Source organism: Dama dama, chromosome 4, assembly GCF_033118175.1.
Source record: "Dama dama isolate Ldn47 chromosome 4, ASM3311817v1, whole genome shotgun sequence".
In the NCBI taxonomy this organism is placed as follows: domain Eukaryota; kingdom Metazoa; phylum Chordata; class Mammalia; order Artiodactyla; family Cervidae; genus Dama; species Dama dama.
Window position 1 is genome coordinate 57,211,883 of NC_083684.1, and position 26,077 is coordinate 57,237,959.

The window sequence follows — 26,077 nt, forward strand, 5'->3', positions numbered from 1 at the left end:
TGTTTTCTTTCATGTTTAATTCGGTATCACAGAAGCAACAATAAATAGTTCCTTCCCACCCCCGCAATCTTCCTCGAGCCCGGGGCACAGCCCGAGGGGCTGGCTTCCCGTCCGGAGAAGGCACCTGCAGCCCGGGGAAAGTCGCGGCTCAGACCAGCCAAGCCATCAAACCCACAAAACTCCCTGGAGAGTTACGAATGGGCGGGCCCAGGCTTCCCGGCAGTGGGCGTGGCCTCGAAGCAGTGCGCGGGGGCGGGGCTTCGCTGAGACTCCCCCCAGAGGGTGTGGTCAATCAGGGGGCGTGGTTCTCATCAGCCGCTGTAACGATGACGTCCATCCAAATCCGCACGGCCTCTGGGCTGGGAGCCACCATGTAGAAAAGGCGTTCGTAGGTTTTGACACAGAACGTTAGGCGAGGGTTCGGGCTCTGGAATAAGTAGCGGATTGGAGGTGGTTTAACAGAACAGATGTGACTCCACCCTAGTTCAAATTCCAGCCTTGCTATTTACAGGCTGTGTAGGGTTGGGCAAGTAATTTAAATTCCCTGAATGTATGCGGATCTGTCCCCCTAAATGATGCTACCTACTTCGTTGGGTTATGAGGGTTAAATGAATTAACACAGGAAGGCGCTGAGAATTATGGGAGCAAGAGGAATTTAAAGGACCCATGTCCCAACCCCCCCAGCTCTACCTTCTCCTGTATTAGAAATTGTTGTTGTTCAGTCGCTAAGTCGTGTCCGACTCTTTTGTGATCCCAAGGACTGTAGCCTGTCAGGCTCGGCTCCTCTGTCCAGGGATTTCCCAGGCAAGAATATTGGAGTGGGTTGCCATTTCCTCCTTCGGGGGGTCTTCCCGACCCAGGAATCTGCAGGAGACCCTGGGTCTCCAGCACTGCAGGCAGATCCTTTACCACTGAGGCCCCTGTGCTGCGCTTAGTCTCTGAGTCATGTCCAACTCTTTGTGACCCGTGGACTGGGCCTGTCAGGCTCCTCTGTTCTTGGGGATTCTCCAGGCAAGAATGCTGGAGCGGGTGGCCATGCCCTCTTCCAGGGGATCTTCCCAACCCACAGATCAAACTCAGGTCTCCTGCATTGCAGGCAGATTCTTTACCATCTGAGCCACCAGGGAAGCCCTACTGAGACCCCTAGGAAGTCCATATATTAGAAATACAAGCATTCAAATTTCCTCTCTTCCAAATCTAGGTCTCCCTGGTTTGTAACTGGGAAAAATTTAGTCTACAACCTATTTACTGAGTACCTACTTGTCAACCCTGAATTAAGTAAACCCTTTATGTCCATTATCTGTCTTTAACCTCAACTTTGGCGACATAGGTTGAAGAGTGCCCATTCTGCAGGTGAAAACATTGAGGCTGGAGAATGGAAGTCACATATCTGATGTCCCACAGCTGGGATTCCAACCTAAGCTCTAAAAAGCCACAGTTACTCTCCAGAGCTTTCTAAACATTGTATCAGTTTCTGGCACTGTGCTTTTATAAACATTCCAATTCCAGAATTCTCTAGGGAAAAATAAATCTGATATGACACCATGGGACCCATTCCCATTTGGCAATTGTGAGAAGATGCTAAGAAATGATCCTCTCCTTTCAATGCTCCCAGGCAGCCTCAGTCCTCACTTTGCCCAGTTCAGTCATTCATTCTTGACTTGGCTTCTGAGTTTGCCAAATTCTGCTCTCAAACTTTTGTTCCAAGAAAAATAACTGTGGCTGAAAGCCAGAGACTGAGCTCTTAATTTTGGGGCCCTGCAGTGAAATGACCTGCTTGGTTTCCTGTGCTGGATGGAGGACCCTGACAACAGGGGCTGTGGGTGGCCCTTCCCCAGGGGATAAGCTAAGATTTGACTGGTGGGGCTCCAACCATGAGGGCAGGGCAGCACCAAAGAGGGGCTTCACCTTGAAGGCACAGCGTAAGTGGTCGTAGTAGACTTCCTCGATGGCCTGAAAGTAGATGACACCTTTGAGCTTGGTCTCTTCCTTGTCTGATGGAGCAGGGTGAGAGAGAAACAGAGCCAGTGAGAGATGGGTTGTGGGGTGGGGAGGAGGGTACTAAGGGGGAGAGGAGTCTCTGAGCCCAAGTCCAGAGACTGGGGTTGGGGTGAGGAGCATGGTGATAGAGTCTGAAGGTCTCTAAAGCGCTGTGGTTAGCAGGTGAGTGAATGTCAATGGGAAACTGGTGTGGTGACTGGATAAGGCTGGGAGGTGGGGCCTGGGGAGCTGGAATCCTAGGTCCCCAAGTCCCTTGGCCCCTGAGAAGGGTGGAGACCCAAGGAGAGGTTCAGAATCATTGATTACCCAAGAGAAGAAGGAGAGGCTTGGAATAGATCTGGGGGCTGGACACTGATAATGCTTCTCCTGGGTGTGGGGAAACCGGGGGCTGGAGAGCTAGAATGGTACACAGGTGATACCCAGTGAGGACTGGGTGGCTAAAGGAGGAAGTGATTGGGGGGTCCAGACACATACATGGACCTAAGAGAGAAGAGACCTGGGGGTGGGGCGGCTAGGTGTCTGGGGTGAAGGTCTGCAGTGGTCTCTTGCACAGGCGTGGGGGCCCAGGCACCTAAGGCAGCGGGGCTGGGCTTACCCGCGTAGTAGGCCAGGCGGCGGGCCTGGCGGTCAAAGCAGAACCATCGCTTCCTCCAGGTCTTGATTCGGCCACCCATCTTCACCAGGGGTCCGCGGCAGCAGCCCCCGGAAACCCGTAAGTGTGGGCAGTTTTCCGGATTGTGGCCCCAGCGCTCCAGGTGCTGCCGGAGATCCAAAACCGGAGGGCTAGCAGGGATGGATGGGGGTGTGGGCGGGGCCTGGGGAGGGAAGAGAAGGGGGCTGTGATGTCATAGGGTCAAGGGCTGGGAGGGGGAAGTCTGCAGACTGGACCCGGGGAGGGGAGCCCGTTGGATTAGCTCAAGTGTAAGGACCAGCTCAAGTGTAAGGACCAGCATAGCCTTTAACTTTGGCAATGACGATTAAGATGGTATTTCTGACAGCTACTCCGGTTGACTGACGCACTGCCCAGGGCTTTACCAGCATCCATTCCTCAACTCCCCATGGCCACTCTTGGGTCAAGGCTACTATGAATCCCATTCTGCAGATTAGCACACTGAAGTACAGAGAGAAATAATCCACCTGAGGTCACATAGAGCTTCTAAGTGGCAGAGCAGGGATGCGAAGCCAGGTCTTCCTGACCTTAGCGCTCACCTTGAAACACCAGAGATGTGTTAGGGAAGTGATAAACCCCAGTAAGCCCTCATCTATTGTATCTGTAAAACAGTGAGTGATTAATAATGAGAGTGCTGATTCCATTATTATTGTTGTATGTTAGAGAGCATTCTTGCTGTGATGAAATTGGTGATTATTATCTGTGCTAAAAAAAAAAACAACTTTATAATCTCTTTGCCCCCCTTCTCCTCAGGAGGTAGGTACATCATTGTCCCCATTTTATAGATGTGGAAACCAAGATTCAGAGAGGTTAAGTCACTAGGCCCAAGTCACACAGCCAGAGCTGACAAGCCAGGATTCCCCAGGCAGAGCGCTCATCTCAGGTGGCCACAATGTGGAGCAGAATGAAGGAAATCAAAGTGTCTACTGTTACAAGGTCTAGCCTGATTAAACCTATCCTTCTCAAATACTTCCTGCCAAGAATGGTATATGATCCCCATGGTCACACTGAGGCCTCAGACTCCAGCATGCAAGCAGACCCCTAAGGGATTTTGTTAAAATGCAGACTGGGATTCAGTTCAGGGATGCTGATGCTGCTCGTCCATGGACCACTCTATGAGTATTGAGGGTTGAAAACACTGAAGTAAGGCTAAAGCAAGAAAGGATGAGAAATAGAGGGGAGACGAACTGCATGGAGACAAGGGAGAGAAGGGGGAAGGCGGGAGCTGGGGAACACACAGGAGGGGAAGGAGTGGTTAAAAGGGAACCCCCTGGGTCATCCTGCCAATTCCACGCAGTAACACTAAGTGATCACCATGTACTGAAGGTCTGCTCTGTGGCCAGCACTGTGTCAAATGATCACCTCACTGCTTCTCCAAAACAACCCATTATTGTCCCCATTTCACAGAGGAGGAAACTGAGGCTCTTCAAGAGGAAGTGACTCACCGAGGTCACCCAGGTAGGACATGGGTGGAGCCAGGCCCCAGGCGAGGAGAGCAGGGATGGGCTTGGGACTGGCAACTCCACCTTTGTCCACCCATGTCACCTCCAGGGAACGCCTGCCCCTCTCCAAGTCTTGACTTTCCTCATCCCAGCACCCTCCTCATGGGGCTGTTTCTTGAATGAACTGGCTGTTGTCACCTGGTGATTCCACCCCTAGGCGCAAACCCCAGGGACAGCTGAGGAAGGCAGCTCGAGGTGTGAGGGGGTGGGGATGGGGGACAATGCAGTCAGCAGGGGACTGATTAATAAATGATGGTGCTACACAGCAGGAGTGTTTCATTTTTAATGAGGCAGAGCTTATATGCCTGACAACCCGGAAGGCTCCACCAGCCTTCCTGCTTTATTTTATTCCCGGCTCTTATCAGCACCTGACATGCTACTTATTTTACTTAATTTTACTTATTGATGCTGCTTTCTGTCTCTCTCCCCTGCTAAATGCCGCTTCCAAAAGGCAGGGATTGTCACTCTGCTGTCACCAGGGTCTACCACACAGTGCGTGCTCGGTCACTCAGTCACGTCCGACTCTGAGACCCCATGGACTGTAGCCCACCAGCCTCCTCTGTCCGTGGATTCTCCAGGCAAGAATGCTGCAGTGGGTCGCCATGCCCTCCTCCAGGGGATCCTCCCCACCCAGTGATGGAACCTGAATCTCCTGCATCTTCTGCATTGACAGGCGGATTCTTTACCACTGAGCCACTTGGGAAGGCCACCATAAATAGGCACTCCATAAATATTGGATTGAAATGAATAAGGAAAGGCCTAATGTTTGAGAGAACCAGAAACAGGTTGGGAATAATGTACTTGTTTGTGAGGAACATAAATCCACCAAATGCAGTTTGATCAGTGTATGTGGGAAAGTATAAACACAGATTCGAAGTCTCCTCCATGACAGAAAACACTTGGGCCTCCAGGTGAGAACTTCACTTCCCCAAATTCTGAAGTGTTTGCTGTAGGGGCTTCGCTGGTGGTCCAGTGGCTGGCATTCTGCACTCCCTCTGCAGGGGGCACGGGTTCAGTCCCTGGATGGGGAACTAAAATCCCACATGCCACCCGGGGAGGCCAAAAAAATAAATAAATAAAGTGCATGTTGTAACAAAAAAGTATTCATATTCTTAGTATAGGTAGAAATAAAAGCTTAATGAGGAGCTGTCAGCTAAATTCAGAGTGTGAGAAATTCCACAAGATAAATGACTTTTCCCCCCAATAAATGGCACTTTTTTTTCTTTAAAGCAGGGAGGGAGGACTCAATCTCAGAGATTTAAGACATTTTTACCAAAGGCACTGTGTGTGCTTTGTTTGGACCCAGATTTGAATAACCAGCTATCAAAATATATTTTGGAGACAATTTGGAGACAATTAGGGATTTTGTTAAAGTGCAGACTGGGATTCAGTTATTCCAGGGTGGGGGTCTGGAGAGGAATGAAGTTCAGGGATGTCGATGCTGCTGGTCCATGGACCACTCTATGAGTATTGAGGGCTGAAAACACTGAAGTAAGGCCAAAGCAAAAAAGGATGAGAAACAGAGGTGAGACAAATTGCATGGAGACAAAGGAGAGTGAGGAGGGGGTGGGGGGAGGGGTTGGGGAACACACAGGAGGGGAAGGGGTGGTTAAAAGGGCACCCACTGGGTCATCCTGCCAACTCCACACAGTAACACTAAGTGATCACCATGTACTGAAGTTCTGCTCTGTGGCCAGCACTGTGCCAAGTGATCATGATCACCTCACTGCCTCTCCAAAACAACCCATTATTGTCCCCATTTCACAGAGGAGGAAACTGAGGCTTCTAGAGAGGAAGTGCTCACCAAATGTTAATATGGACCATGTATTAGAATGTTACAGAATTAGTAATAATTTCATAAGCTATGACAGTGGAACTTACATTAAATATATATATACACACACACACACACACACATATATATATTGTAGGTACATAATGATGTATGGAGGGAATGATAAAATATGTGGAATTGGCTTTAAAATATTCTACTGCAGCATGGGAAGTAGGTGCAGGTCCAGTACAGCAAAGTCAGTAAGTAAAATAAGATTCAATATTGATAATCACTGGAGCGACATGGAGGGCTTCCCGGGTGGCTCAGTGGTAAAGAATCTGCCTGCGAATGCAGGAGTCGCAGGTTCAACCCCTGTGTCAGGAAGATCCCCTGGAGTAGGAAATGGCAACCCTCTCCAGTATTCATGCCTGGAGAATCTCATGGACAGAGGAGCCTGGCAAGCTATAGTCCATGGGGTCACGAAAGAGCCGGACGCAACTGACCGACTAAACAACAGTCATGAGCTGCATGGTGGGCACATTGGAGGTTATTAATCTAGTCAACCTTTGAACAATATGCTTGAATATTTCTTAAGTAAAAAGGTTTTTTTTAAAGAATCAAACAAATAAAACAAAATTTTAAATACTATTTAAAAGTCCCAGTTTGTGGTTGCCCTCATACCACCACCCACTTACAGAAGAGGAAACCGAGGCACAGAAAATTGAGCATGCCACATACCATGGATTCAGATGACCCTGATGGGAAGAGAAACTAGGTCTTTAGAGTTCCCCTTCCCTTGCCAAGCCCAGGACACTTTTTGGAGGACAGGAGAGGGTGAGATGTTAAAGGGCAGAGGCCGGGGAAGTGGGGGCAGGGGTGAGACTCACCATGATGGCAGGTACAGGGGGGCCCAAGGAACCTTCCTTGCTTCTTCTGGTCCCTTCCTGTGGGTGCAGAAAGAGTCACCGAGACTGCAAACCAGAAAGAAGTGGGGGAATGTACTGCGTTCCTGGTGGGAGGGAGGAGGGGCTGGGTCTCACCCTGGCCTGGAGCAGCCGCTCCCTCTCCGCCACGGCCTGCTGCAGGAGCTGCTCCATTCGGGCGATGTCTGGGTAGAGGGCCCTGCAGCTGGGAGCAGGGAGCAGAGACGGGCCGGTGAGAGGAGCCCAGTCTCCTCCCCCCATCTCCCCACCTTCTCCCTGACGTCTCACCTGTTCCTGGGGCCGCAGTTCAGCAGCTGATAGAGAGGGTGTCTCCCGGAGTCTCCGGCTTCAGGCGGGAGGGCCGAGGCCTCCAGGGGTCCTGGGGGGAGAAGGGCCAGGGCTAGGGGCTGGGATACTTCCTGGTCTAAGCCTCTCCCTCTCTCCCCCAACAGGGGCATCCAGGTTTCTCCATCCTGTGCGCAAGGAGGGTGGTGATGGGAGAAGAGGGTACGTGGGGTGAAGTTGGTACTCACCAGTACAATGGAGGGACAGAGGCCGGGGGCAGCCTCTCTGACTGGCTCTCTCTCCCCTCTTCCGGGACAGGCTTCCAGTCCTCTGGAGGCCAATGGAGCCCTGAAGACACACAAAGCCCAGGCACACAGGAAAAGATGCTCAGTCTCCACCATTAGATCGGAGAACCACCAAGGAAAACCACCATCTTGAGACATCCCAGGTGATCCAAGGGCGAAGACTTCGAGCTCCCCATGCAAGGGGCCCAGGTTCAATCCCTGGTCAGGGAACTAGATTCCACATGCCGCAACTAAGAGTTTGAAGGTGGCAACTAAAGATCCTGCATGCCCCAGTGAAGATCGAAGATCCCCGAGCGACCCGGCGCCGCCAAATAAATATTTTTTGTAAAAAAAGAAACCACCATCTCATTGGCACGGATCAGAAAGCCAATGTAAACACAATTCTGAGTGAATGCAGTAGTCACAAAGGACCACACAGTGCACTGATCAGAATGGGCAAACCCACAGAGACAGTGGTTGCCGGGGGCTGGGAGGAGAGGGGAATTGAGGGGTGATGGCTAAAGGGTACAGGGCTTCTTTGTGCGTGCGTGCTAAGTCACTTCAGTCATGTCCAACTCTGTGCAACCCCATGGACTGTAGCCCACCAGGCTCCTCTGTCCATGGGGATTCTCCAGGCGAGAACACTGGAGTGGGTGGTCATTCTCTCCTGAATATTCTCTAAAATTGCTGATGGTAATGTTTGCACAACTCTATGACTACACTGAAAACCACTGAAAACCACTGTTAATGGGTGAATTGTAGGGTAGGTGAATTATAGATCTACATAAAACTGTTTTTCTTTTTTCTTTTTTAAAGCCCACTGTATTGGTGGAGATGTGGGAAACCCAGATGTTCTCCCACAAGGCTGAGGGCTGTTTTATTGGAAAAAACTTTATGGAGGTCCGTTTGGCTCTTTTTAAAAAATAAAAATGGGAAAAAAGAAGAATAAAATGAATTTAAAAAAAGAAAGGAAATAAAATCAAAATGACTTCCCTGGTGGCTCAGTGGTAAAGAATCCGCCTGCTAATAATGCAGGAGACATGTGTTCCAGCCCTGATCCAGGAAGACCCCACATGCCAGGGAGCAACTAAGCCTGTGTGCCACAATTATTGAGATCTAGAGCCCGGGAGCTGCAACTACTGAGCCCTCCTGCCACAACTACTGAAGCCCATGCGCCCTGGAGCCCATGCTCTGCCACAATAGAAGACACTGCAATGAGAAGACTGCAACTCCAGAGCAACCCCCTCACCACAACTGGAGAAAACCTAGAGCAGCAATGAAGACCCAGCACAGCCAAAATTAAATAATAATATATATATATATATATATATGAATAACATTTGTGGACTTGAATAGTACTGTCTCAATGTTAGCTTCCTGAATGTGATCGGTGTACTGTGGTTGCATATGGGAATGGCCTTGACCTCAGATGATAAAAAGTAGAAGCATTTAGGGATAAAGAATCATGCTTCAGAAAAGAATAAACTGTGTGTGTGGGTGTGTGTGTACAGACAGAGAATGATAAAGCAAATGCCAAATGTGGTAACCTGTTAGTCACAGAATCTGGGTGACAGGTACACAGGAATTCTTTCTACTCCTCCTGCAATTTTCCTGTAAGTCTTAAATCATTTCAAAATAAAATAATAAAAAGAAAAGTACCCCCCAAATGAAAATACACTTATTTGAGAGTAACAAAGAAAGCAAACTGAAATCATTTCTTTAAAAAAACAGCAAAAACTCTGCTTGGATAACAAAAAACAATAAGAATAAATAAGTTGTATAATTTGAGCACCAACACACATCTTGCATGCCAAGTTGCTTCAATTGAATACGACTCTTTTGCAACCTCATGGTCTGTGGCTGCCAGCTCCTCTGCCCATGGGATTCTCCAGGCAAGAATACTAGAGTGAGTTGCCAGGCCCTCCTCCTGGCCCAGGGATCAAACCCAAGTCTCCTGCATCTCTAGCATTTCCAGCAGATTGTTTACCAAGGAGCAACCAGGGAAGCCCACCAATATGTATGCTCACTGCTAAAGATCTTAACTCATTAAATATATGTAACTCATGAGTTAATACTAAAAGAAAAATCGAATTGGTCACCAAAAGAACCAACTCTTTATTTTGAAGGTAAGTGAATGAAGTGAAATCGTCAAGCACTTTCTTTTCCTACAAAAATCATATCCCTGGGTAACCAAATAATCAATAAAGGCAAGTCCCTCTTTAGAAAAAAATTTTCAATTAATAAACAAAGAAGGAGGACTTCCCTGGCAATCCAGTGGTTAAAACTCTGCACTTCCAATGCAGGGGGTGCAGGTTCCATCTCTGGTCAGGGAACTAAGATCCCACATGCTGAGCGGGCAGCCAAAAAATAATAACTGTTTTTTTTTTTTTTTTTTTTAAGATTTTTTTTAACTAAATTTTTTAAAAAATAAAATAAAAATAAATGAAGAAGTAATGACAGACGAGATTTTCCATGACCTCCAGGGAATCAATCAATGGATGCCACAAAAAAAAGAGACACATGCTCCCAGGATGACTTGCCAAAATGCCAATCATGCAACTGCTCAGCCCCCCACATCCAACTTTACAGGAAGTAAAGAGGCAGAGCAAGGTGGTGTTGGTCCCCACAGATGGAATCAGCAAACCCTGCCTGCGAAACTCTACAGAGCAAATGCCTGGTTTATTCAGCAGACAAAGTTCAAGAGGGACAATAAAAGAAATGGGAGTCTGTGGATTCTAGGAGATTTAAAAGAGATGCGCTGTGCTTAGTCGCTCAGTCTTTTCGACTCTTTGAGACCCCCATGGACTGTAGCCCGCCAGGCTCCTCTGTCCATGGGGATTCTCCAGGCAAGAATACCGGAGTGGGTTGCCATGCCCTCCTCCAGGGGATTTTCCCAACCCAGGGATCGGACCCAGGTCTCCCGTATTGCAGGCGGATTCTTAACCGTCTGAACAACCAGGGAAGCCCACAGTCACACACATAAAAAGTTAAAGCTGAAATATAGCGTTTAGCGATAGACACTGAACTGGTGGAACTTTGTAAGACGAGGATAAACGTCAGGCTAGTGGCTATTCTCCGGGAGACCGATAGGGGTCACCATTGAGCCGGGGTATGTCGTGACCTGATGACACTTGGGACCGTCACCCCGAGTGTTCCCATCAATAATCATTAAGCTGTGCGTGTGCTCGATGTGATTCTCTATGTCTGTATTATTTTAAAACGTTTTTAAAAATAGTAACCATGGGACTACTGGGCTTCCCAGATGGCTCAGTGGCTAAGAATCTGCCTGTCAATGCAGGAGACGTGGGTTTGATCCCTGAGTCCGGAAGACCGCCTGCAGTAGGAAATGGCAACCTACTCCAGTATTCTTACCTGGAAACTTCTATGAACAGAGGAGTATGGCGGGCTACATACAGTCCATGACGTCGCAAAGAGTCGGGCACAGTTAAGCACACAGACACACACACACAAACACAAAACCATGGGACTGCCCTGGCGGTCTAGTAGTTAAGACTCGGCACTTGCACTACAGCGGGTGCAGGGTTAATCCCTGGTTTGAGAATAAGATTCTACATGCCACGCAGCTTTGTTCGAAAGATAAAAAATGAAAAATAAAAATAATAACCAGTATTTGTCAAGTGCTCAGTCTTTGCCTAAGAGTGTCTGTGGCACACCACAGGCCCATTTAAGCTTCTAGAAGCCCTGGGAGTCAGGAAAGGTTCAAACCACTTCAAAAAGATGAAAGGGAGCCCCAAGTTCCTGTGGTTCTTCACTCTTCCCTTCCCTCAACTGATGTTCCCAGCACTTCCCGGCTGAGAGAACTCAGATTGTTGGCACTGAGGAAGCACGTAGGGAAGAGAGACTCGGTCTTCCCTGGTGGCTCAGACTATAAAGAATCTACCTGCCAACGCAGGAGACCAGAGTTCCATCCCTGGGTTGGGAAGGTTCCCTGGGGAAGGGAATGGCAACCACGCCAATATTCTTGCCTGGGAGAATTCCAGGGACAGAGGAGCCTGGCAGGCTACTAACACACACTGGCAAAAGAGATCCAAGTCTTGTCTGCATGGAACTGAGTGATGTGTATATATGTGTGTGTGTTCAGTCGTGTCAGACTCCTTGCAACTCCATGGACTGTGGCCTGTCACACTCCTCTGTCTGTGGAATTTTCCAGGCAAGAATACTGGAGTGGGTTGCCATTTCCTACTCCAGGGGATCTTCCCAACCCAGGGGTTGAACCCAAGTCTCTTGCATCTCCTGCATTGGCAGGCAGATTCTTCACCACTGCACCACCTTGGGAAGCCCCAAGGAACTGAATGAGTCATCATACAAGATGCGTATCATCTGACGTTGCTGTGAGTGAAGAGTATTACAAAAGAGGGTTATAAAAGGGTAATATAAAAAAGGATCACCTGCAACTGGAAGACCAGGAACAGCCTTCTGGACACTGACCCCGAGGCCCAAAGGATAAGAGTTGGCCAGGGTTGACTGAGGTGAAGGGTATTCCAGGTGGCAGGATCGGCAAGTGCAAAGGCCCTGAGGCAGGAACAAGTTTGGCGTGCTGGGGGGTCAGTGCCCCTGCAGCTGGACAGTCAGTACAGGGAGGGGGATGGTGAGAGGTGGGAAGGGGTCAGACCACACAAGGACTTGTGGGCCACACCAAGGAGCCTGGAGGAACCACGGAAGGCTTTTGGGGGGAAGGGCTGAAGTAGGAGGAATGAAGATCACTCTGGCTGTTGTTTGGGAGCCAAAAACTAAGATGGAGAAAATCAGTGAGGAGGATGGTAGAAGGTCACAAAAACCAGAAATGAGGGTGGCAGTGGGTGGAATAAGAATTATAATAATTATAACAATATCAACCGAGGACCACCCTGGTGGTCCAGTGGTTAAGAAGCCACCTTCCAATACAGGGGACATGGATTCTATCCCTGGTCAGAGAGCTAAGATCCCACATGCTGCGGGGCAACGAAGCCCTTAAGCTGCAACTAGAGAGAAGACCGAGTACTGCAACTAACTAGCCCGAAAATGAATTTTTTTAAAAAAGGCTGGTCTTCCCTCATTAAAAAATATAATATCAATCATTATATAACCAGAGTAACAGGTGCTCACATTTACTAAGCACCTGCTATGTGCCAGGCATCACACTAAGTACTTTAATGCATTAACCAATGAATGCTGTTATTATTCCCATTTCGCAGCTAAGTAAACTGAGGCACAGAGCCATATCTCAGGTCAACCAGCTAGGAAGTGGCACAATAGGTACTGGAATCCGAGCAGAGTCAGTACTCTTAGGCATCACATGATCCTGGAAAGAAGGGGTGGAATTTGAGAAGGATTTAATAGGACTCGGAGGGAGAGAGGGGCAGGGGCAAGGAGGAGTGATTTGTTAATCCCTGAAGTTTATCTGCTTGCCTATTGTTTCTCTGGCTGTGTAAACAAACACTCCCTGTGCTCTTTGTGGGGCTTCCCCCTGTGGCTCAGGGGTTAAAGAATCCGCTTGCAATGCAGGAGACTCAGAAAATGCAGGTTCGATCCCCTGGAGGAGGCCATAGGAACCCACTCCGGTATTTCTGCCTGAAGAATCCCATGGACTGAGGAGCCTGGCGGGCTACAGTACATAGGACTGAACAAAGTCGGACACAACTGAAGCGACCTTAGCAAGCACGCACATACAAGCTCTTCGTCATCCCTGGGGTCCCTCGTCACTGCCTATGAGCTCGTGTTAACCAGGTGCCCACCTGGGTTCTGAAGTTTCCTTGAGAAACCCTCGTCTCTGAAAGGCACAGGCTGAGCAATCAGGCAGCTTCGGTTCACACTGAGCTCTGCCGCTTAGTTGGGTGTGTGACTTTGGCAAGTCACGTCTCTTCTCAGGGCAACTCCCCCTCTGTAAAGTGAGCGAGGTCCCGCCGCCCTGCCGCAGCTGATGCAAAGATTCTTACACCGACCTCACGCAAAACACACAGAAGAGTGCCTGGCACGGCCACCAGTGTCCAAGGGCCAGACACTTGGTGACACCCACGTGCAAGGTGGGTGTGGGAGCCACGCCGGTGGATACAGGGTCCACCTGGCCTTAGAGGCTCCGTGTCCACGGAAACCACTAACTCAGGTAAGGACTCCATAGGAAGGGACTGGGCTTCCCACCAAGTCTTTATAGATATGCAATTTAATTATAAGGGTCATATTTACCCTAAGGCACGTTGCCTGGCAACAGAACTGACAATCCTCCTTTATCAGGCTTCCAGCTAGAAAGTTACAAAAGCTCTGCTAACCCTTTACCTTAGTGGGACAATAATAGGAGCCACTGCTACAGTTCCTTCTGACCAAAAACTAAAATTTTATATTAGGTGCATGAGCAATTTCATACATATATAACATATATTATTGAATTATATATTCATGAAACATATACTTTTAATATAAAATATATTAAGTTGAAGCATGTCAAACGGTCAGTATTTGACTGTTTCTCACCTTCAAATGGGCTTCCCTGGTAAAGAAGCCTGAAGTATGGGAGACTGGGGTTTGATCCCTGGATCAGGACGATCCCCTGAAGAGGGGAATGGTAACCCACTCCAGTATTCTTGCCTGGAGAATTCCATGGACAAAGGAGCCAGAAATTATATGTTTCATGAATACATAATTCAATAATATATGTTATATATGTATGAAATTGTATATGCACCTAATATAAAATTTTATTTTTTGGTCAGAAGGAACTGGCTTTTCATCCATGGGGTTGCAAAGAGTCAGACACAACTGAGCAACTTTCACCCTCTTAGTGAGTTGCACCCTCTTAGGTGCAATTAAGCCCGCACCCAGCAACTACTGAGCCTGTGGGCCACAGGGAAGATCCAGCACAGCCAAAAGAAAAAAAAAATTTTTTTTAATTCATAAAATAAAATAAAACAGTGCCTGGCACACTATAAAGACTCTACAAAAAAAAAAAAGGCTTCACAAATTTTGGCCATCTTTATGATTGTTACTGTTTATATCATTATTACAGGGCCATTGAAAAGGAAGAGGCACCTCTAAATATATCAAAAGAAAAAAGGTCCACCACAATCTTGAGTTAGAAAAAAAAAAAGCCAACTAGTAGCTAATACACACGTTTTTGAAAAAAACATTTACATGATAGAGCAAGCGCTCACCCTTTCTAAGCGCTGACCCCACATCCATACAATTGAAACAAAACAGTTTTCATCAAATATTCAGCCCTATGTCCAGGCACAGCACTGCCACTGTCTACTCTATTTCATTTAAAGTTGGTAGCAACATATTCAATAAATGTTTTAACCCATTCATAAGTTGGAATCCCCATTTTTCAGAAAATCTGGAAGAAAGAAAGAAATAGCTACCAGGACCTCCCTGGTAGCCCACTGGCTAAGACTCTGCACTCCCGATGCATGGGGGCCCTGGGTTTGATCCCTGGTCAGGGAACTAGATCCCACATGCTGCAACTAAGACCAGGTTTAGCCAAATAAATAAATAGAAATACTAAAAAAGAAAAAGAAACAAATAGCTGCCTGGTTCTGAGGAGGAGGGCCAGGGCTCATTGGGCTGGGGAGAGGAGGACTGCTTATCAATATGCTCTGTCGGGTGGCTTTAAAAATTTACATCTGGGGGCCTCCCTGGTGATCTAGTGCTTAAGAATCCACCCGCCAGTGCAGGAGACACAGGTTCGTTTCCTGGTCCGGAAAGATCCCACATGCCGAGGAGCAGCTAAGCCCATGTGCCACAACTACTGAAGCCCATGCACCCTAGAGCCCGTGGTCCGCAACAAGAGAAGCCACCGCGATAAGCAGCCCAGGCACTACAATGAAGGGTAGCCCCTGCTCACCGCAACTAGAGAAAAGCCTGAGCGCTGCCATGAAGGCTCAGCACAGCCAAAAATTAATAAACAAATAAATCTTTTAAAAACTAAATAAATAAAATTTACACCTGGGTGGGCCCAGTTCTGTTTCTCCAGGGAAGGAGAGGTAGGATGTTAGGCAGAAGAAAGAAAAAGAATAATAAAGCTGGAGCTTGGTGAAAGTTAAAAATACGGCTTGATCAGCCTCCCCTCTCCCTCCCTCTCTCCCCCATGCCCACAGCAGAGAAAGCCACAGTGACCAGCGAGACCCCTCGGGTGATGAGATATTTATGGGGGTGGGGGGCACCTGGAGGGAGCTGTGAACGGAGAAGAGGCAGGAAGAGGTGGCGGCGGCCGTGTTGGCAGTGGGATCCTGGAGAACCAGCAACTGGCGGTCTGTCTTCTGGGTGAAGAGGAGCTGCAGGAGAAGGGGTGGGGTGGAGGGCCACTGCAAGGATGCTCTGGCCTCCAGAGCATGGATGCCCGCTGCAAGGATGCTTTGGCCCAGGCCTCCAGAGCCAGCCCATTTCTTGGATGGAAAAGGAAAGGCTCAAGGTCCCAAGAGAGTGGGGAATGTGGTCTCAGGGAGGGAGGACTTGTGGGCAGAGACTGCTAGTTCTCTGAGGAGGAGGTCTGTACTCCTGAGGCCTAGGGGTAAAAGGGATTAGGGGTTGAGAATGGTGGATCCCAAGGGAGAATGAAGGTGGGGGGCCTAGATTCCTGGATCTGAGGGAGGAGAGGGCTGAAAGGCACATGAAATCTCCATACCTTGGTGAGGGCCTGGTTGGGCTCAGAGAAGTCCCCCCCAGGGGTTCCCTGAAGACAGTTAAGCTCGAGCAGTCGGCTCCGTTCCTGGGGAGGGCAAGACATGAGCAATTCCTACACCTCAGGGGACATATGGGGTGCAGGCGAGGCAAGGGTGTGCCCCAGCAGGAAGTGAAGATGTAAGACAGGTATCTGCAGTGAACTGACCTGCGTCAGGGCCTGAAGGGCCTCCTCCTTCTTCCGGCTCAGCCCCCGGCTCTCAGCGGCCATCTGCTCCCCCAGAGACTTGAGCTGCTCCTCCAAGACCTGGATCCGGTGCTGCAGGACACCCGCCAGGGCCCAGGTTACTCAGCTGCCCCCGGGTCCCGGGCTGGTACCCACAGAACCAGGCCCTCCTTGAGAGCCTGGGGTTTGCTCCATCCCATAACAGAGACCCTGGCATCTGGATGCCTGGGAGGGCATGGGGGACTCAGAGTTAACCTTCGCTAGTGCCCTTCTCCCCTTTGAGGGCCCAGAAGAGACCTGGGGTGAGCTGGACGGGTGGAGGTTCCCATATCCAGAGGCTGAGGAAGACAGAGACCCGGAGAAAGTCGACATTGCCAAAAACAGAGAGAGAAAGGGACTTTCCTGGTGGTAGAATGGTTAAGATGCTTGGTTTGCAATGCAGGGGGCCTGGGTTTGATCCCTGGTCAGGGAACTAGATCCCACATGCCAGAGCTAAAAAGATCTTACATGTTGCAATGAAGACTGAAGATCCTGCATGCCCCCACTAAGACCCAGCACAGCCAACTAAAGTAAATACTAAAAAAGAGAGAGAGAAAGGGAAAGACAAACAAACTGGAAAAGATACAGAATAGAAGAGAGACAGAGACAGAAACAGACAGAGCCCGTGAGACAGGAATGGGGAAAGAGTGACAGGAAAAACGTCCAGAAACAGAGGTGGGGAAAGGAGACCCACATCGGAACTATCTAATCCAAAACTCTGGGAACCTTTGTATTAAATACAGTCAACAGTTGAAAGTTAGTCTCACAGTCGTGTCCGACTCTTTGCGATCCCATGGACTGTAGCCTGCCAGGCCCTCTGTCCATGGAATTCTCCAGGCTGGAGTACTGAAGTGGGTTGCCATTTCCTTCTCCAAAATACAGTCAAACTTGTGGCTTTTTCCAGCAGGACTTGTCAGACCCTTGGAAGTGAAGGTCCCAGAAAGGACTGGTGGGAGCATCATTTGAGATGAGGGCTGAGACACGGGGAGTGTAGTGGTGAAGACCTAGCAGGTTCAGATCCCAGTTCGATCCTTTGGGAACTAAGTGACCTTGGAAAAGATGACTTGAGCACCTTGACCCTGAGTTTCTTCATTTAGAAAATGGAGGGAAAGATATGAAGACCTGTCTCCCAGGACTGTTGTAAGGATTCGATGACTTAATATTCATGAAATGTTTAGGATCGTGCCTGGCACATGGTCAATGCTCGATAAACATCAGCGACCACCATGGCTGTTTTGAAGAACATGACACAGTGGGGACATGAGGACAGAGAAGGGATGAGACGAGCGCATGGAGGAGCCAGAGGGCGATGGCAAGGGGAGCAGGGCAAGCCCAGCCCGACTCACTCTGTGCTGCGCCACGCTGGCCTGGAGCTCCTGGACCTTGGGGTCTAGCGCGCCGGCCCCGGGGCTGTCCCGATCTTCTTCTTCCCGCCGGCTCTCCCGCTCCAGCTGCTGGAACTCCAGGTCCTCGTAGGCACGCTGGGCCACGTCCAGCTGTTCCCTCATCTGTGGAGGGAACACAAAAGGACTGGAGGCCTGGACCCTTAGTCCTGGCCTGGAGCCATGACTCCTGGGCAAGGAGGGAGGAGGGACTGAGGATCCAGACTCCGGAGTCCTGCGGGTGAGGGGGATAGGGCCTGAGCTCCTAGGTGGGTGGGAGAGGAGGGGACTGAGGGCCCTGATGGCTGGGTCTTGAGTGGCCTGGATACCAGGTCCCTGAGCAGGCCCAGGGAACCCTTACCTCCTGCATTCCCTGCAGAAGCCGCTCATGCTGGTCTTCGGGCTGCGAGTGGAGCTGCTCCTGGGCCTCCTGGAGTCTTTGGCGAAGACCCTCCACACGATCCCGCTCCTGGCTCAGCCGCCTCTGTTCCTGCATCAACAGCAACCAGGCTTTTAGCCTCGGCCTGAACACAGGGAGGGAAACAGAGGCCATCCGGGGCCAGGCCAGCCAGATCTCAAGCTCCTCCTGGCCTGGGGTGTCCCCCGCTCCAAGTCTGGGGTGTTGGCTCCATGAGGGCAGGGACCCTGTCTCTCTGGTTCATGCTGTACAGGCCCGCCCAGAGCAGACCAAGGAAACAGGTTTTTAAGGAATGAAGGAGGGGACAGATGAATGGATAAAGATGTGGTACACATATACAATGGAATATTACTGAATGGATAAAGATGTGGTACACATATACAATGGAATATTACTGAATGGATAAAGATGTGGTACACATATACAATGGAATATTACTCGGACATGAAAAAGAAGGAAATAATGCCATTTGCAGCAACATGGATGGAATTAGAGATGAGCATACCAAGTGATATAAGTCAGAAGGAGAAAGATAAATACCATAGAATAATAATCGTATGTAGCACCTAAAATTTGACACAAATTAACTAATCTACATAACAAAGAAACTCACAGTCATAGAGAACAGACTTGTGGTTGCCTGGGGTAGGCTGGGGGAGGGATAGATTCGGAGTTTGAGATTAGCAGATGCAAACTATTATTCAGAGAACAAATAAACAAACAAGGTCCTACTGTATAGCACAGGGAACTGTATTCAATATCCTGTGATAAAATGTAATGGAAAAGGATATGAGGGGTCTTCCCCTCGGTCCAGTAGTTATGACAGTATACTTCCACTGCAGGGGGCATGGGATAGATCCCTGGTCAGGGAACTAAGATCCCACATGCTGAGCAACATGGCAAAAAAAAAAGAATATATCTGAATCACTTTGCTGTACAGTAGAAGTTAACACAACATTGTAAATCAACTATTCTTCAATAAATTTTTAAAAAAGAAATGAATGAGGGAATGAATGCTAAACATATCCAGACTTGGTGATTGATACTGGGGACCCAGAAGGGGGTCGGACTTGGGCCCTACACTCCAGCAGAGGACACAGCCAGCTATAGTCTGGGACAATCAGAGCAGTGAAACACAGATTCTGTGGGAACCCAGGATGGGGAGAACAGTTTCTACTAGGGTAAACCTAGTCTTCCTGGATGTGAAGATTTTAAGATGAGCCACTGCCCGGGAGCCGTTATGGGGGGTCCCGCCCGTGACGAGGTCATGAAGAAAATACCGGGCAGGCAAGGCCGTCCGGGACCCCATCCATGATGAGGTCACGAGGAAAAAACCTGACAGGCAAGGCCGTCTAGGATAAGGGACCCTCCAGGGTGGCCTCGCCTCTACCCCACCCTGTATCCTCCCCCCTTTTCTGCTGCTGTTCTTGTTTGCCCTGTTGCAGATTCTTGTGTTGCCTGCCGAGAGCTCTCCTGCTCCTCTTTCACTGAATGAGGACCAACTTAAAACCCTAATTAATAAATCTCCTGGACGCTGGTACCCTATGAAGGGGCCAGGGAAGAAGGAAATGCTTCAATTTAAACCCTTTTGCTGGCATTCTGGCTTGTTTGATAAATGTGTGCTCTCATTGCAAAAAATGCTCATGATTGTTCTAAACATCCTAAGCACAGTACGCTAACAAAAGAAACTATTAAGCATAGGTCCCTCTGCGGGGTGAGAAAAGCCCCACAAATATTATAGCCACATATGTGCCTAATGGAAAATTGTTTAGATAGAGATTAGCTGGTGACTTCTTGCAGGTAATTAACTTTTGGACTAAGAGCCTGTTTTGTGCCATATCTGCTGCTTTTGCAATCCTTTGCATTTCTGTTCTGTAAAAACTGTAATCCTATCTAGCTCCCTTGGAGATGACACCTAATAGAAAGAAAATAGATTAACCACAAAAAAGACAGGGTCGGCTACTAAAGTTGCTTAAAGTTGCACCAGGTGCAAGCCATAAATTGTCAACAGGCCTGAAAGCCAAAAGATATTATACATAGAGATTAACCATAAAAAGGGCCCTAATAGGCACAGAGCCCTTTGGGGGGGTGAGGAAGCCCTATTAGAGAATACAAAAAATATTGTTTTAAAAGTGGTTATTAGATCAACGTTTGATTGATGTTAATGTGCTGAGGTTGTGCAGTGGAAACTATTGTTAATATAGTTAAAGATATAGTAAAATGAGCTTAGCCCTAGTGTAAAAACAATAAGATAATTGTTAATTTTAACCAAGAGTGCTAAACAGGGGCTGCCTCACCAGAGCCACAGAGTCTTTGTGTGTTAAACTTTTGAGATAAATTTAGCTGAAAATTTCTGCAAAAAGACTGACTTTTATGTTAACAGGATTGTATTTCTATTATGTTACAACTTGCTGTACCATGAGACTGCCAATTTTCTGTTTTCTGCTAACCTCAAGGCCAGAAGATAATGTACAAAAAAATCTATGGGAAAAGACTCTCATAAACAAAAAATATACAGGCACACCTGGTTTCGTGAAGGACAAGCTGATGTAATGTTAAACTAAGTCTGTATGCTTATCTGCCCCTTAGAAATGTACCAACTTAGGGTATAAAGGCTACAGTGAAAAAATAAAGCAACTGCCAGACTCTGCCGCACCTTCCTGGTCTGGTCTCTCTCTCTCTCTCTTTCTCTCTCTCTCTCTCATTCGCCAACGCCGTTCATCCTGAGGGTTCCCCTGGATCCTGCTGGGGCTGGACCCCGGCAAGCCACAAAAACCAGGGAGCATTGAGACCTGGGAAGCTAGAGAGGGCTGGTAGGGCTTTCTGTGCTGAGGGAACAGCATGGTGCAAATGAATGGAAGTTGAACAGTACGGGAAGGACTTCCCTGGTGGTCTACTGGCTTAAACTCTGAGCTCCCAATGTAGGGGACCTGGGTTCAATCCCTGCTCAGGGAACTAGATCCCACATGCCACAAGGAAGAATTTGCAGGTGTGCTGCGTGCTAAATTGCTTCAGTTGGGTCCGACTCTTTGCAGCCCCATGGACTGTAGCCCACCAGGCTCCTCTGTCCATGGAATTTCCCAGGCAAGAATACTGGAGTAGGTTGCCATTTCCTCCTCCAGGAGATCTTCCCGACCCAGGGATCAAACCAGTGTCTCCTGGGGCTCCTGCATTGCAGGCGGATTCTCTGCCACTTGAGCCACCAGGGAAACCCAAGAGTTTGCATATCACAACTAAAAGGTTCTGCATGCCACAATGAAGATCAAAAATCCCATGTGCCCCAACTAAAACTCAGCAGAACCAAATAAATAAATAACAATAAATACTTAACAAAAGAGAAAAGAAAAGTAAAGGAAGTGTAGGGGGCAGACTGTGGTCAAGAAGAAAGAAGGTGGGATGGAGGGAAGAGATGGGGAATACAGGTGAGAGATGACAGTGGAAAAGCAGACAAGATGGAGCTCAGGTGTGGTTTGGACCACCAGGCTGAGGAACCCTTATCTGGGGTCAGTGAGGAGTCATGGAAAGATTGAAAGGCTGGAGTAGGATCTGGGTATGGAATCATCCCTCTGGGAGATAGGTTTGAGGGGTTGAGACCAGCTCCTTCCTGAGTCCTCTGGGCAATAAGAATGAGACCTTAGACTTCCCTGGTGGTCCAGTGGTTAAGAATCTGCCTGCCAATGCAGGGGACACGGGTTCAATCCCTGGTCTGGGAAGATCCCACATGCTGCAGGCCAACTACTGAAGCCTGAACTCTAGAGCCCAAGTGCCGCAACAAGAGAAGCCACAACAAGAAGCCCCAGCACTACAACCAGAGAGTAGCCTCCGCTCATCGCAATTAGAGAAAGCCTGCACGCAGCAACGAAGACCGAGTCCAGCCAAAAATTAATAAATAATAAAAATTTTAAAAAAAAAGAATGTGACCTCGCCCGAGGTCTAAGCAGGGCAGATATAAAGGAGACAGACTAGCAAGAGAGATTCAGGGAGCACAAAGAACAGGATGTGGTGACTGACAGGCTTGGGGTGAGAGATAAGCAGGCGTGTAGAGCGAGGCCCAGGACTCTGGGCTGGGGACCAAAGGGACGGTGAGATGGGACGGTGTGGAAAAGGGAGGTGCTGAGGTCAGCACTGGATATGGTGAATGAGAAGGGGCCAGACTCCTGGATCTAAGGCAGGAGGGGTGGGGACCTGGAGCCCTGGGTCTGAGGGAGGAGGGGCTGGGGTTTGGAAACCCAGGTCCTAGGGGAAGAAGGAGCATCTAGGAACCAATATCCTAGAAATCAGGACACATAGGTCTAGATTTTGAGAGAGAAATCGGGGCTGGGAGAAATACAGGCTCTTTGAGGTAACTGAAGACTCAGGATCCAACCCCAGGAAATTCCAACATGTAAGATAAGGGCAAAGAGAGAGACTGATAGAATTACAAAGTTACCATTTTCCAACCTACAACACTCTCTGGTCAAGCAATGATCACCAATGGATGTTAAAGCCTTTAGGTAAATAACTATTAGGAAGGAATCAGAGTGACCTCACTGGGATCTGGAGAATCAGAGACAACATCCCCCTGGCCCAGTGCCCAAGAAGCACCATAGCACATCTGAATCTGATCCATCTTCTACATTTAATCAACCACCTGCTTCCAGGAAGCGAAACAAGATAAAGGACACCCCCGGCGTGCAACTGGTCACATACTGACCATGGGACAGAGGACTCGGTTTCTTCAACAAGGAGTATGGGGAAAAAAAACAGTAGGCAAGGACCATTAGAGGAGAAACAGCATACACAAGGCGTTTCAACCAATTACAATATACTGGCCTTTGGGGAACCTGATTCAAACAGCCAACTGTTAACCATTGTTTTTGAGACAGTCTGGGACCCATGGAAACTGACTGGAGATGAGGTAGTAATTCTTCAGATGTGATAATGACATAGGGGTAATGTTTTCTTAAAGGAGTTCTTAAAGAACTAAAGTATTTACTGTCAACATGATGTCTGGTACTGGATTTCAAATCTAGGGACAGGGAAGCCAACGGGAGGACATGAAACAGGAAAAGAGGATTAATCCCGGCTGAACTGGGGAGCGCACCACATGGCAACCAGCTATTTTTTGTTGGTTTGACATTTTTCACAAAATGACATTTAAAGAGCAAAGAGAGATGGGGCAAAGAACACGCCCCAGTGAATCAGGCCCCAAAGTCATAGAGGAGGGAGGGAGGAGGGAAACAGAGAGAGGCATAGGTCCCTGCCACTGCCCACCCCCAGCCCCAGTATCATGGCTTGGAGAACACGGGTGTAACCCCGGCCCCAGGTCCCAGGAGCACCACAGGAGTGTCTGTCCAACAAGGAAGAGAACCGACGATGAAGATCCAGCCGGGCAAACACACCTGTTCCCGCTGCTCCTGGCCGCCCTTCTCTGAGTCCACCTGCTGCCCTAGCAGCTCGCGAAGCTGCTCCTCCTCCCGCCGAGCGGCCACTCGCTCCCCAGCCAGCTCACCCCGCAGCAGGGCCACCTCCACCTCCATCTGCAGAGAGAAGGCAAGAGCTGGGACCCAGAGGCCTGGGTCTGAGAATAAGGAAGGGGCGATGGCGCGCGGACGCCTGGGTCTGAGCGAAGGACCTGGGAATCCGAACTCCTGGATTCGGAGAGAGTATGGAGCTGGAGGCCTGAGATTCGGTTCCCTTGGTTGTAAAGGACTGGAAGCCTGGCCTGACGGGGTTGGGGCCTGCAGCCTCACCTCGATCCTCAGTTCCTTCCTCTGACGCTGTAACTCCTTCACTCGCTGCTCCATCAAAGCCACGCGAGTCAGTGCCTCCAGCTGCTGCGCGCGAAGCCGCCGCGCCGCCCCTCGCACCGCTTCTCCAGACCGAGCGGGTGCGGGGGGCGTGGCCGGGGTCTGAACTGGAGACGGAGCCTCCGCCTGAGGTTGGAGAGAGCTAGTCAGCTGGGGAAGACTCGCCCCCTGCATCACTAAATAGGTCCCTGGAGTGGGGGCGGTGGGGGATCTGAGTTAGCGACCCTCAGCCACCAAGCTCTTTTATCCGAGGCGGGTAGGGTGCAGGTCCGATGACCGCTCGGCCCCAGGAGGCGGCCCAGGGGCCCGTAGTCCGGGGAGGGGGCACAGAGCCGACTCAAGGACGCTGTTTCCCATTCTCTTGGCCTCACGTCTTCGAAGGTCCTGCATCTCTTTCTCTCTCCCGGGATCTCTGAGTCTTTTCCCCTTTTCTCTGGGCTTCATCTTCCTGATTCAGTATGTCTTCTGTCTGCGAATCGCTATTTTTCTTTCTCCCTCGGAATATCCCCCGTTTCAAGGTTTCTCTGTCTCTGTTTCTCTGAGCATCTTTGTTTCTGGGTTTCTGTCTGTGTCTATTCTCAGCTCTCTGAGTCTCTTGTCTCTGGTCTCGAGGGTCCCTTGACTCCTTTGGATCTTTGTCTCCCCGTTTCCCTGTCTCTGAGTCTCTATCTGGTCTCCCTATACCTGGCTCTCTGTGTCTCTGGGTCCCCTGCTCTCGGGTCTGCTCCTCGGGGTTCCCCCCGCCCCGTGACTCTCGCCCCCCAGGTCCCTCACCGCATCGTGGCTGCTCTCGGTGCTGCTGCCTTCTCCCACTTCTTCCTCTTCTTTCGCCTGGGGCTCAGCTCCTTGGCCACTTGGAAGCTCTGCCGGGGCCTCGGGCGCCTCCCGCTCGCGGGAGTCTTTGGGGTGCCCCCGGGGTTTGGGAACCCCCTGAGATCGGACCTCTGTGTCGCACTCCGGGGCCGCCGCCGGCGGGGCCCCCAGGTCCGGGCTGCTCCGCGTCCCCATGGCCGCTGAGAACTCGCGTCGGGTGGGCGGGGCCTGGGGTTCCGGAGGCGTTGGGGGCGTGGCCCAGGGGGCCGGCGCGTCCCGCCCGAAAGCTCCGGAAAGCGCTCCAGAGGCGGGGCCTGAGAGTTCAAAGGATGGGACTGAACATTCCAGAGGCGGGGCCTGGAGCTTCTAGGGGCGGGGTTCGTGGCTCCGAGGGCGTCACGCCCCACGAGGCGGGACCGGAATTTGAGTCCGGGTCCTAGTACGCCCCCTACCGGCCTCTCCCTGCTATCCAGGTGTCGAGCCTTGTACTTTCCCACCCGCCCCGGACTATCCCCTTGGACCACTTTAGAGCGACCCCATCACCATCTGCTTCGCGGACTCAGGAGTTGGGTTCCGCCCTGTCCTCTCTGGAGCCCCGTAGTCTCAGTTCTGACCCCGCAGTGTAAGGGAGCCGTGCCCCTGCCGCCTCACCCAAGGATCGGAGAGTCGGGCCTCCTGGTCTCCCTCTCTCTGGACAAACCAGGAGCCTTGAGTCGTCGGCGCCTCGGGACCGAGATTCCAGAGCTCCAGCCCCCGCGACCCCCACAGCCCCGGCCCCCTCACCAGCTCAGGCTTCGGCGCGCTCCGTTCTGCGCTCCGGCGCAGCAGTTTCTGCCCACTGGACAGGTGGCTGGGGAAGAGGGAGGAGAGACAGGCTGCTCGGTCCCCCTCCCCAGCAGCCCGGAAGTGGAGGACGGGGGGACAACAGGTCCAACAGCTCTCGAGGGAGGAGGTAGCGACCAGCTTGCCCCGCCCGCAGCCGCGGGATCGGGCCATCCGGGCCCCACCGGCCCCACCCTAGGAAAACCCAGCATGACGACCCCCCAGCTCTGCCTCCAGCGCCCCCAGTCCTGCCCCCGGGGGGCCAGGCGCCTTGGTCACCTGTGTAAAAGCGCCTCCCTAATGCCCAGACCCTGAGAATCCTGAGAGGAAGAGGGGAATGGAGGTAGGGGCCTCTCCCCTCTAATGAGCACTTTAGAAGGGCCCCAACCGGTTTGGGGAGCTGGACAAGAGGAGGGGGTGCCCTGAGCTGAGTCAGAGGCCCGCCCAGAGACAGCGGGAAGTGTGGCCCCCCCACCTTGCTTTGGGTGGAGGGCAGAGGTTAAAGGTCTCAGCCAGACCCTTTCCTCTCTGGGCAAAAA

At 50.3% G+C, this 26,077-nt stretch overlaps 1 protein-coding gene across 2 annotated transcripts; it reads right to left on the reverse strand.

The window, feature by feature from the left end:
* On the reverse strand, nt 1-25,599 carry PHLDB3 (pleckstrin homology like domain family B member 3). 2 transcript variants are annotated; one of them, XM_061139473.1, is made up of 16 exons: nt 25,500-25,599; nt 24,678-25,030; nt 23,847-24,029; nt 23,496-23,633; nt 18,058-18,186; nt 17,661-17,822; nt 16,258-16,368; nt 16,054-16,137; nt 15,593-15,703; nt 7,404-7,503; nt 7,159-7,249; nt 6,988-7,075; nt 6,835-6,891; nt 2,597-2,816; nt 1,909-1,994; nt 1-427 (listed from the first exon to the last, which is right to left on the reverse strand). In XM_061139473.1, the coding sequence occupies exons 2-16, from the start codon at nt 24,909-24,911 to the stop codon at nt 293-295; spliced, it is 1,929 nt and encodes a 642-aa protein (XP_060995456.1). In that variant the 5' UTR covers nt 24,912-25,030; nt 25,500-25,599; the 3' UTR covers nt 1-292. The 2 variants fall into 2 exon arrangements, with proteins under 2 accessions (XP_060995456.1, XP_060995455.1); XM_061139472.1 differs by lacking the exon at nt 25,500-25,599 and having other exon boundaries at nt 24,678-25,064.
* Nucleotides 25,600-26,077: the final 478 nt, after the last annotated feature.